Below are 13,102 nucleotides of genomic sequence, written 5' to 3'. Positions count from 1 at the left end.
AAGATGAGATGGTACTTGCTTTGGCTGTTGCCAACAAGCTGTATTTGAGCTACAGACCTAGATGTGAAAGGCTCTGTAATAAATAGCCAATCTCCTGAGCCATCCAGTTAACAACATGCATTATTTTTTCACTCAATTACATTAGTACTTTAATACTCAAGTTCTTGAATTTTCTGAAGCCTTACAAAGTAAAACACCAGAAACTCAGATTCTTGATGACAGGTCATCTGTTTTCCATATGCCTCAAAAATCAAAGAGTACTCTTGCAGGCATGTAATAAGGGGAAGACATTACATTTTGGTTTAAAACCAGATCTCTATGCATTAACATATTATATATTCTTATATTACTTTTTGCTCCACTGTTTCATGGAGTCATGACTAAACCATCACAAGATTTTTTCCCTCTCGGGCCAAACCTTTTGTTCCATTTCTTATAACAGCATCAAATTAGAAGCAATATCCATGCAACTGTTGTAAGAAAACAAAGTTTCCTTGTTCTTCAGTCCTGAAAACATTATTTTTCAAATACAGCTGTTTTACCATCAGTTTAAAGAGACTAGCACACTAGAAAATAAGTGTATTAGGCATGAAAATAGAAGACAAATAACTAGTCATTGACCATACTTCAAGGAACACTATTAAAGCTATTTCAAAGATAAAAAGTGATATTCTAGCAATTCCTGAGGAACAATATGGAAGGCAGATTTATTGCACCAAGCATAGCACTGATAATATGTACTCATGAAAATGACAGGTGAAACTCATGCTCTAACATATTAATGAAATTTCAGTAATTAGAAGTCTCACATACGGTATCAGTTATCAGAGTAAGAGGTATGGACAACTGGGTCAGGAAAACAACCAGAAAACACTGTCATATACCAAAACAAAAGTATGGGGGTATTTTAGAGGCAATTACCTAAGAATTGGAAAGATTTACTCATTTACTCACTTAATAGAATCTGTTAATTAAGAAATACTAGTTCAGGTTCAAATGTTTTCCTTACATTGCAGTTAGGATAAACGTAAGTCTTCAGAAGTTGGTATGGATGCATTTCTTATATAAATACTCTAAGAAGGTAACTCTTAAATGTCATCAATTTAAGTAAAACTGACGGTGTTAGGAAGGTAGGCTTTTTGTTTAATTTTCATTTCAGCAGCTTTTGTAGCCAATCATCTTCTCCCACACCTATACACACATGCAGTATTAATTATTTCTCAGGCCTGCAGTCATACTACCAGAGGCATATTCTGTATTTTAACATGCCTGTTATTTAAATGAACACTCAAAAATAGTTTATTTAGAAAATCAAAAAAATAAACCAGCCGTCTGATACAGTTCACTTCCATGAGCTTATTGCAACATAGCAGGCTTAGAAAATTTGCACACAGGGCTGGCTGACTGCTGTATAAAAATATTCATTTTATTTTATTTTTAATTAAGGGCTACTTGCCCTTAGCACAGAAGTTTTTTTTTCCCCAGGATTTACAAAAAATAAAAATAAATCCTTGCCCTCAGTCATCCCAGTGATAAACCCAGTGCAGATCAACTTACCAAATCCCTGTGCAACACCCAGTTAGCATGCAGGTAGTGAATACCATCTAGGATCTGATATAACAGTGACTTCACCATTCCCCGAGGTAACTGAACTGGTTTCTTGTTTGCTTTAGAAGCCCTGTGAAACTTGATTATATGCTGTAAAGGAGAGAAATCAAGATTTTAAATAATGTAATTTATTTTTTTTTAACTGCAGCATTACACAAAAATATCGCCAGCAATTCCTTACATAGATGTCACTTCTTTGCAGGCTTTCATCATTCATTTTCCAAATTAAAAACATGTACCCTTATGTACTAGGAAATGAGTACTATATTAAGTAAGATTAACACAATCTCTCTCAAAAATGAAATCATCAATGCAAATTGCCTTGCATTGATTTTTTGTAGGTCTGGAGTTTCTGGAGAATATTTTTATTTAAGGCTGATATCTTTGTGTATCACAGCACAGAATTAAAATTAAATTACTTAACTCCAGTTATCATTTTACTTTACGTTTTCTCTTTATGGTTATTACACTAACATTCAAAAATTAATGCCAGAAACCAAGTGTTCTTTGAAACTATGTGAGGAGTTTCAAATTAACTTTCAAATAAACAAGGAATTAAGCTGAACTCCATACTCTTAAAAAACATCATACAAAAGAGAAGCTGACTGAGCAAAGCAATAAGTTTGATTATGTTAACATCAGTTACCAGACTACATGTAGAAAAGCCTTTAACAATTGCCTACATACATAGGCATGAAACATGAAAGAGCACAAAAACCTATGCTGTCCTAACACCCAAATCCCAGGTGCCACTAACATTAATGGCCTTATGTTATAGTATAATGTGTGTCAGTCTTGGTAACTGTTACTGTGTTTCTGCCCTTTTGAGAGAGGGGTAATTTCTAGAACAAACATTTTCTGTTGTGATTTACACTTGTGTGATAATCAGAATAGACCTGCCTACCACATCCAACCAAACTCAGCTTCAAATGGCTGCTACATGTTCTTCCTGCTGTAAGGAAGAAGATTCTCTCTTCCCCTTGTGTTCCTCAAGTTCCATGTTCCAGATGTCCCTTGGGTACCTGACTGCTCAGCCCCCAGGGCTGCTCCTCCTCCAGCACCCTGTGTCCTTTCCCCAGTCTCATCACAGTGAACTGCTGCACTAGCTGTGCTCACCACATATATGAAATTTCAGGAGATGACTGAGTTAAAAGCCTTTTGCACTGAAACATATGAATGATGTCCCCATTCTGTGCACTGGTTTTACTTTGACATCTTTTAATCATAGATGACATGCATGGCAGGTAAAACTCCACATTACTCTATTTGCTCAATGTTTATTATTTTTCAAGGCAATATGCTTGTATAATCATTTTCATTTTTGCACTCACATCATTCTGACTGTTGCAAAGGACTGTATCTGCATTTAACTAGATTTTTAGCTACTGAGGACTGAATGCAGATTTCTGTCTTCTTAAAGAGCTCACAGGCTAACTGTATTGAGTGCTTGCCCAGCATTTTCCATTGCTTTTCCTTTAGTACTGAAAGTTTCCAACAAACATTGGGAGTAAGAGGATATACTGTTTTTAAACCCATGCCTCTTCCCTGCCCCTGCCCCTTTTCTCCAAATAAAACTCTATGCCTGTTACCTACAAGTCATTCACCTTACCCAGAGGTCATGCTCAGCGTAGTCAAAGAGAAGCCACACTTTCCTGTCAGCATGAGAAAGAAACACCTTTTGCAGAGAAATGACATTTGGATGCTTGAGCTCCCGCAGTAACTGCAAAATAAACGAAGTCCATAAAAGTTTTACCCACACATCCAAAGCTGTGAAGGGTTAGAAAAGTGAATAGTAATAATAGTATTTGCTACGTTTTCTACAATACAAACAACAAGAAGATAAAAGCTGTAAGAACAGAGCACTTTTTTTCCCCTTTTTTATTTTAAATGGCAGAATCAGTCGCTAGTTAGAAACCAAAGCTGAACACGCAATCCGTAACCCTCTTAGAGCAAACACTTCCTATTCACATCCTTTAAATCTCAGTAAATCTCACTATTATCCAGGATCACAATGCTCCCTGAACAGCCAGCTGTGGCAGCTGCCCTTTCCCATAGACTCTAATCTTTGATACAGCCATTTGAGGTATCCAATTTTCTCCTGATTCCAAATTATCTTGGAAACCCTGCATTTAAGGCTGCAATCATTCCAGGCAGAAGCTCATGACTCATGGAGCTCCTGTCAATGCAGTCAGCTAAACGAGGCTGTGGTTCACGGGATGGAGTCAGCTGATGTAAAAGGTCAGCTCCTCCAAAAGAAGGTGGCCCAGCTCCCTCCCACAATGTATGCCAGCTATGGCACACTCAGAAGCCATCCATCAAACAGTTCACCAGTTCAGAAGAAAACTAACCCAGACACACAAAGGTGGTAATTTTCTGCTGAGATACGGAGCTGCAATGACTCATGGCACTAACAGCACACACAGCAGCAGCAAAAGGACAGAACACGGCTTGGAGCAAGGACTTTCAGCAGCAGAGGGCCATCAAATCAGCTCAGCTGCCTTTAGAAATGGCAAGGTTAATCGTTTCAAAAAGGAAAACGTAACACAGCACAAGAACTGAATGCAGAGAGAATGAGTCTGAGCCTTACCACTCGCATTACATGTTAGTGTACTCACACAACTGCTGAAAGGAACGAAACTTCTCACAAGTATCTAAGAAACTATTCTCCAGCATGGGTACACAAGGTTGGAAGAACTCTTTGCCAGCTCGCAGATGGTGAATGGAATAGTTAAGTCTGCTGGAAGTCATGGCATTTTAAACAGAAGCAGGGGCTAGCTTTTTTTTCTTAAACACAAGGACAATTCAAACTAGTCCTTGAGTATAAAAGTCAAAATTAGTATTTTATATCTGAAACTGAATATAATGGGAGAATTTTGATTTATTAGATAATAGAGGGTAGAAGAGAACTAGTTCCTTTCCACTGATACTTCAGTCTCATATGTTAACATTTCAGCTACTGCTAAGAAAGTAGGAGGACTGCCCCAAAAGCAGTGCCTCCTATTTTATGCTGATGGCTCATAACATCAGAGCTGGATGCTGGTAGTGTGGCAGTAGAGGCTGAATCTTCCTGCCAATACTTTGTGTGTAGGAGAGCTGTACAGTTACAGTATGCTAAACTTCTTAAGATGTTTAAAAGCATTATATAGAGGAATCTTAAGGCAGGATCTGAAAGAACAAGTGTGGAATTCCATAAATGATTCCTACGCTATGTAGGATAATAATTGAGGTGGGGCGTGGAAGAACACCACATAAGTGCTTATTTGCTTATCTCCTTTTTGCCTGTTACAGGTGGGGGGTCATTGGTGGTGGGTTGACCCTAGTCAGCAGCTAAGCCCCCAAGACAAGAGGAAAAGCACAGGTAAGAATACTTTTGGGTCAAGATAAAGACAGTTTAGCAAATGAAGGAATGGGGAAAAGAAAATAATTTAAAAGCATTAAGTTGTCACTTCCCACAAGCAGACTGATGCAGATTGCCTCCCAGCAATGGTGACCTTCCTCAAACCCATTTCCCCTCAGTTTTTGATGCCGAGAATGATGTTATAAGGCACAGACTATCCCTATAGCCAACCTGGCTCAGCTGTCCCTGCTGTGACCCTTCCCAGCTTCTTGCCCACCCTTAGCCTTCTTACTGTGAGGGCAAAGTAAGGAAATGTCAATACATGGTGTATTATCAACACTATTTTAGTCACACATCTAAAACACACCACCACACAGGCTGCTACAAGGAAAATGAACTCCACCTCAGCCAGAACCACTGCAGCATCGAAGACCAAAGGTAGGAGTCAGCTTCTTAGTAGGGACGGTCAAGAATACATTATTTCAGTCCTTACAGCCAGAAGAACTTGTTGTTTGTTCAGTATGAATTCACAGTGCTAGCTCCAATTTATGCCAAACAGAATATTTCATGGCAGTGCATAATTACGTGCCCCGGACCAAAATCTAACCATATCTCCTATGGTCTGATGACACTTGTATCAGCATCCAACTCTTCATACCCACACAACTCTTGGATGAAATAGGAACACAACAGTCAGGGTTCCAGAATGTAATGAATACCCTTCACTTCACCTTCTTTTGTTCCAATTTAAGCCCATCCTGCTCCTTGTTCCCCATGTAACAAAAACCACCAGCTTTAAAAACTCAGCCTCTTCACATCAAATGCAATCCATCTTAAAGAACACAAAGAGAATCTACCATCAAAGCTGGTCCAGAACACAACACAGAGATGAGAAACCTGCAGTAACAAAGCAAAAGGGTCCCTTGTCTGCACAGCCAAGCAACATAAACAATTTTCCTTTGTTCATGCCAGGAATAGCCAATACTGTGGATTATTAAATCCATAGTATTCCTTCTGATCCGTTACATACCAAGCTGCTACTTCCCCTCTTCCAAATTCAGTCAGAGGCAAGGTAGCAGAGGGTGTATTTCCAAAATGTACACACATACAGACTCATGCATGTAAACACACAGAGTACAGACATGACCAGTCAGATAACACAGGCAACAGAAGAGCATCTCCTCTGCAGGCACACACTTAAACACAAAGCTTCACCACCCTCCCTGAGCAGCCTAGCAACAAAGGAGCAAGGAACCGATGCCCATCAGCTCACAGGGAAACAGATGCTTATCCTCTCCCCATTTCCACATGCTTATTTCTCCCAAGCCCACCTTGATCTTCACCCTTCCTGCCTTTCATCCTTCCCCTGATCATCCCACAGTAAGTTATACACAGCCTCAGCATCCCTCCCAAATACTCAACAACACCTCATTCTCCTATAACATCAGTAGCAAGCCACTTTCCCTCTCATCAGTTACTAAGCCTTCATTGAATATATTCAAGGATAAGCCTGAGAGTTTCCTTCTGTGGCCCATCATAATCAGTGCTTTAAGAGTTCCAGCTTTTGTTACTGCTATTGATACAGGCTGTTTATGATTCATGCATCTGTGTTCTCAGTTTTATCATTCCTGCTGGTTTTTTATCCTTGCCTTTTATGCTGAATAGCTGTTAACCACATATTCTTACAGCCTGCTTTAAAAGCTGATGCATTTGGTCAAAGCAAGGCAGCCACGAGTGTCTCAGTGAACAGGATGGCTAATGCACATCAGCAAAACCATCAGAATGAGGAAATGATTGCTGCAGTAATGACAGATGATCCCTGAATCACTGTCTTGGAAAGGCTGAAATGCTCCAGGACAGAGGCAACAGAGCAGTAAATGCAGATGCTGTCTGCAGATCAGAAGAGCTCAGGCATCATGTGGGCTGTAAGCAGCATTTCCAGCAACCTCACCCTCCATGAACCAGGCCTCTGCAGCACAAATGGCATGTGCCCTTCATACCAAGTGACCTGCCTTGTGTCCAGCAGCTGACAGAGATCGATGAAGAAAAAACAGACTGCAAGAAACAGTTTGCAGCCAGCAAGATGTTGCTTCTTGGCCTAGGGATTCTGATACCTCCTTCTATATCCTAGTTTAGTCCTCAGAACACAGAGAAAGTAGACAAAAATTGTTCACTTGGCTCTCAACAAGTGACTGTCCTTCTCACATGCATTTAACACAATGATTCAAGACTGCTTTCACAGTCAGAAATGTTTCCCTTAGATTAGGAAGGGGAAACCTGGTTCACATTCAAAGAAATACAAATCTGCTGATGAAGATGATGGCATCTTGTTTGACTTCAGTGCCATAATCCCACTTCTGTGCTATCAGAGCTAGCCCTTGTTTTCATAAACACTATTCAAGACACAGCAAGAGAAACAATATCCCTATTAGCAAGTCTTGGGCTCATGCTGAAGTTCCTCTATCTCCTTCTTCAGACACAGAAAAACTCACTCCACACCCATGGGCAGCCAAGGGAAAGTAAATGAGTGTCCTGACAACACAAAATGACAAAAAAAAAAAAAAAAAGGACATGGCTGATTTAGCTTTTGTGATGTCCAAAATAACTGAGTCTTCTATGATCACACATACAAGTCAATATTTGCCAGCATTTCTCATGTCCAAGCACATTCAAACTATTAGAAGTTATTGAGATGTTCAGGGTTGACAAAAAAAATCACTACTTGTCTTCTAAAACAAGTGCTGTGCTCACCTAAATGATTTCTTTGTGGGAGACTGCTTTCACTGCTAACATGGAAGGAACATGACAGCCACCCATGAACTGAGGAACCTGGCTCCTCCACTGCAAGCCAAGACCACAACAAGGCAGATGCAGGTTCCCTCCACAGGAAGCTGGGCACAGGCCTTCTGTTTCACCCCTATCTGCTGCCCCACCACCTTCTGGCACATGAGCAGAAAGCCAGGATGATGGCAGCGGTAGAGCTGGGCAGGACAGCTACAGAGGCATTCTGTTCAGGTAAGGGCAGCAAGAGGGCTGTACTGGGCCCCGAGCCTCCTTCCCTGTGGACACAAATCACAGAAATCCACCTCTCTTTTGTCTACACTCAGACACGTGAACATTAGATTGCGAGCCTACATTACATCCAAGCCACCCTGTAGGTTCCTACCACTTCACCTTGAGTTATACTGAGATATGCTATGACTGAAAGAGTGTTCAATTCAGCCTCTTCACACGAAGGGAAGCCAACAAACTTCCCCCGGGGTAAAGACAAACTTAAGATATTTCCAACTACAACTATCTTGATATTATACTCAGTCAATTAGCATCATTAGCAAAACCCCTTAATTCTACCTCCTAATTAATGAAACTAAAAGCAACAGAAAACGTGCTTATTTCAAAAGGACAAGAGATTAGCTAGAACATTATGTCAAATTTCTCAAGCTTCAGGAAGTACTGAAGTGCAAGATTCCATCAGACATGCACACCGGGTTGAGCTCATCCCATAACGACCCAGGCAGCCACTTCAGCTCTGGTCCCTACCCTGTCCACAGCTCTTGCTATTAACTATATTAACTATTTTATATTCAGATGACTCAACACTGTCAGACATCAGCTTGGACATCTGCCTCAAATACATGACTCAGAAAAATAGGCTATGGGCATTTTTATGCATACAGGTTACTTGAGTCCTAAACTAGTTAGTCATTGTAAGAAAGACAAAGTTCACTGTATAGTTCTAAAAAATGAGTTTACAGTTTGATATACATTATAGTGATTGCTTAAGTGATTCTGATATGACTAAGATACAAAAGCTGCAGCCTTCATAGAAAATGAAATGGATGTATTACCCACACAAAACAAGTTGAGTCTAACTTCCTCTTAATACCACTGTGCTTGTAAAAAGCATTCATTGGAATAGCCTAGAACACATTGCTAGTCTGCCATTCAGACTTGAATTTTAAGCATGGCAAATAATAAGATTATTAATTAGATGTAACGATTCCATTTTAGGACCAACACTTATGATTTAACTCAGTATTCATATATATATTACAATATACTATAAACAATCTAGATATTTGATTTGACTCTTCTCTATATGAAACTCTACTTTGTTGTTGTTTTTGCTTTTGTTTTGTTTTTTTACAATATTAGTTTACAGGATCAGGGAAAATATGTTTAATGGAATTTTTAAAAAATGAATTAAGAATTTGGAGGGGGTAGGGAGGTAGTTTTCTTAACTCCCCAAAACAACGTCACAAGAACAGTATGGAAAAATAGATAAATAAACCAAACACTAAACTCCACAATGAATTATTAAATCAACTGCAGGAAAATTCAATGCCATTAGCACACTGAAACCCCGATGGAAAACGAAGCAGAGTCAACAAGTGCTCAAGAAATACTGCTTCAGGTTTCTCCAACTTCCTATCTCCATAATTGCTTGTGGGCTCCACTCCACCCTTTGGTCTCGATGCCCACTTCCACTGTGATTTTGGTGCCTTCAAAGCATTCCTCCTTTTTCTTCTCTAACCCTCTCCCATGACAGTGTTGCACTGTTCTGCTGTTTTCTTCCAAAGGCAAGTGCTGCAGGTACAGCAGCTGGGAGCAAGGAGGAAGACTCCCTGCTTCCTGCTCATGTTTTATCACTACAGGAGACCCTGATGCTCAACAGCAGCCCTCAAGTCATGCGAAGAGGCCAAATCCCTCCTGACTGTCAGCCAAGTTAGCAATTCTGTAACAGATACAAATTGCATAAGCATCATTCCACTGCCAAAAGAAGACACTTCTCCAATGAAATAGACAAGCTTTCCTGCCAAGTTCGAGTAGAACAAACTCCTTTAAACTCTTCAGGGAAATCACTTCAAAAATTCAAACAAAATGTTTTCCCAAATCGTTTGAAATGGTAGCTGACATTTTCCAAAAGCATTCACTCTGATGAAGTAGCAATATTTGGAATATTTTCTGCCTAACTGTTGGAATGCTCAGAATTTAAGATCCTATTTTCAGCTTGTTCAGTTTCACGTGGATGTGACAGAAAGGGTTAGCTTCCAAACACTGGTTAAAATACCTTCTCTTGAGCAATATTTTTACAGCTCATTTTCTTTTTCATTTTGTTCAGCTCAAGAACTAATTTGTTTGAAACTATGAATTCAACTTCAATCCTGGTGCCCAGCTGAAGCAAAACAGAAGTACGGTAAATCTACAGGTTCCATACCTTTAAGAATATGGACAGAAAACAAGCAGCTGCCTTCCTCACACACGCAGCTTTTGGGCATTTCCTTTCATTAATCAACTTCAGTTGAAACACTTCAATAAATCCAACACAATCCCAGCAGAAAAACACAAATAATTAACTAGAAACTTCTAAATACTGCATTTACTCATCTAGTTTCAATAATGGTTTGTGACAAGCTTGCACAGAAACTAAAACATGCTACTCATGTTCTTCTAACAACACAGAAAATAAAAACGTGAATAATCCAGGAAAATATAATAATAATATATGTGGGTATACTCCAACCTCTAAGGCAATAACAAGGCCTATTTAGTTTGAAATCTTCATTTAAACAGAAGCTAGCATGTTTTAATTGTTCTGAGCCTGTGAGAATTAGTATTTCTTTAAGAAAATAACTGGAGTAGTAATGCAGAAGTCAGATCAAATAAGTCATTTAAACCACAGACTCCAATCATGCTTTTAAACTCTGCTTTAAATCTGCCCCGAGGCAGGCAGTAAACTTTAATTGAAAAACAGTCATACACTGACAGCAAGTGAAACAGGTGCATGCATTTCCATGACATTTGTATTTATTTTATACCTCCATGATAAAAATATAGGGCCCATAGTAGAATAACATGATTCAGCAAACTAAAACATGCACTCAATCAATACTTATAGTAAGTCTGTTTGCTAGTAGAAAGAACTGTTACTTACTGCAATCTCTCTGCATGCAGACATAGAAATTCCAGTACCTTCTATTTGCTTTAAAGCGTAATCTTTATCGTCTTTCCTGTGAAAGAAGAAAAGAATTTTTAGTTAAAAAATGGCACTAGAAATTCAATGAGAGCTCTTAACCACCATGTCCATCCAAGAGATTTTTGACAGGGCTCAAAGATAACCCACCGTTCATAACAACTTTTCTAAACAGAAAAGAGGAGAAAGTTGGAGATTAATGGACAAAACATGAACACAATTAATGGGGAGGAAGAATGGAATGAAACAGTGAGTGAGCAAGAAGAGATTTCAGTAAGAGGGCAATTACACTGAATCAGAGAAATAAAAGTGGGGGGGCATACAAGTGCTGACACAGGAAAAAAGAGCAAGCAGGACAAAGACAGAAGGCATTAAAATGCTTTTATATGATAAAAACGTTAAACTTTCTGTCCTGGAAAATAAACAGCCAATGCAGAGCACAAACTCATTTATACATCATTAAAAACATCCAAAAATGGAGCAATTCTCTACTTTTCACCTTATAGAGAAAGCAGTAGTGTGAAGCCTGAAAACAAGAAACCTTCATAATTAAGCACATAATTAAATTGTGTGCATAATGATGACACTGTTACAGGAATGAAAAGCATTAGCCGACTTTAATTCAAATGAGACATTTATGGTGGACAGGGGGTTCACAGAGCACTCCAGGCAGCTGCTGAGCACCACCTCATTGCTCCAGCACAGGGCTTTCCTATGCTGCTGATGAAAGTTGAAATGGTTTTGAGCTGGAAAAGTTTCCCTCTGCCTTTTCTATCTCCCTTACATGGCAATGGCTTGCAGCAACTATTGGATATAAATATGAAGCAAAATGGATTGGACAAAAGGTTATTCTCATTGTTTTATTCACTTATACATCCAATTTTCAAGGTATTTGGGACAGGACATGGCCTCTCCCACTGACCTGCCTGCTTTGATTTCATGGCATTTGAAGGAGAACTCTGTACAGAGAGAAATGCTGCCATGCAAATGGTGTTACAAGCACTTCTGGCGGCACTGACTACTGCCTTATACTTAGGATTGTAAAACACTATTTTTAACTGATCAAATTTTTGCCAAATTAAGTCTAGATTAAAATTTTCCATACCAGATGGTACTTTCTCTGGAATTCTTAAAAAAAAAAAAAAAAAAAAAAAAAAAAAAAACAAAAAAAAAAAAAAACTTCAGCTGTTTCCTAGAACAAAACTGGAAAAAAAAAAACATGTTCATTTGTCCATGCTTAGTGTTCTACAATTATCACTTAATTGTGTGTGGGTGGGTGGGGGGGGGGGGTGTTTAACAACGTATAATTTTTCTCCTCACAAGAACACACATAATAAGAAGTTTGGAAAAATAAGACCTTCCAACGAGGAAGGACAGCTCCAGACACGAGCTCTGAGGTGCTGTGCCCAGCCCTGCCCCACCCTGCTGCCTTTAGCCCTCACTCCTTCCCTCCTTCCAGCTGCCAGGATGCTGCACTCTGCTACTGGGAGCAAGGAGGCTCTGCCCATATCTCCACTATTCAAATGTTTTTTTTTTTTATTTATTCTTTTTAAAAAGGTAATATTTAGGAGTAAAGTGCATTTTAAGCACTGCACTGCACTCCCCTCCAGAACTTGAAAAAAATTAACAAAAGACTTAAGGCTTAAATTCACTAGATGATGCAATGAGTCACAAAGCAATAAACTCATTCTTAATCCTCCAACATCTGTTCTACACTGGACTGGAAACCTGCTATGGTGCTCCACTACACCAGCTATTTCATTTACAAAAGCAGGCAAATCCAGGTTTGACTGAGCCAAGCTAGACTGGCTTACTCTAATTCCTTAAAACTCATGAGAACTAGGGGAATATTCTTTTTAAAGGGGGGAATAAGAATTTTTAAAAAGCATTATGTAATAAGTTCATAAGTTCATAAGGTTGGAAAGGACCTACAAGATCATCTAGTCCAACCATCCTCCTATCACTATCCCTACCCAACTACTAAATCAAATCCCTTAGCACCTCATCTAAACGCTTCTTGAACAGCGCTAGGGATGGTGCCTCAACCACCTCCCTAGGCAGGCCATTCCAGTGCCTGACCACTCTTTCAGAAAAGAAATGCTTCCTCAGGTCTAATCTAAATCTTCCCCGGCGCAACTTGTGGCCATTCCCTCTCGTCTTGTCATTATTTATCAGGGAGAAGA

General features: G+C 39.4%; 1 protein-coding gene across 5 annotated transcripts in view; it reads right to left on the bottom strand.

Annotated features, from left to right (window-relative positions):
* Positions 1 to 13,102, bottom strand: part of CDK8 (cyclin dependent kinase 8) — a 65,116-nt gene that overhangs the window by 35,522 nt on the left and 16,492 nt on the right. For 4 of the 5 annotated variants that reach the window (XR_010621843.1, XM_065730178.1, XM_065730179.1 and 1 more), the window contains exons 2-4: positions 10,881 to 10,956; positions 3,218 to 3,328; positions 1,558 to 1,698 (exon numbers count right to left, since the gene is read on the bottom strand). Coding sequence is in view for 3 of the 5 variants with exons in the window: in XM_065730178.1 (XP_065586250.1) it covers positions 1,558 to 1,698; positions 3,218 to 3,328; positions 10,881 to 10,956 (328 nt within the window). In the remaining 2 variants the exon portion in view is untranslated. Of the gene's footprint in view, positions 1 to 1,557; positions 1,699 to 3,217; positions 3,329 to 10,880; positions 10,957 to 13,102 lie in introns of those variants that run through there. The other variant, XM_065730182.1, reaches the window with a different exon arrangement.

The sequence above is a fragment of the Cyrtonyx montezumae genome, unplaced genomic scaffold, assembly GCF_038088225.1.
Source record: "Cyrtonyx montezumae isolate F1298 unplaced genomic scaffold, pur_monq_1.0 scaffold_12, whole genome shotgun sequence".
Classification (NCBI taxonomy): Eukaryota; Metazoa; Chordata; class Aves; order Galliformes; family Odontophoridae; genus Cyrtonyx; species Cyrtonyx montezumae.
The sequence above is the reverse complement of the archived record's forward strand: the minus strand, read 5'-3'. Positions and strand labels throughout refer to the sequence as shown.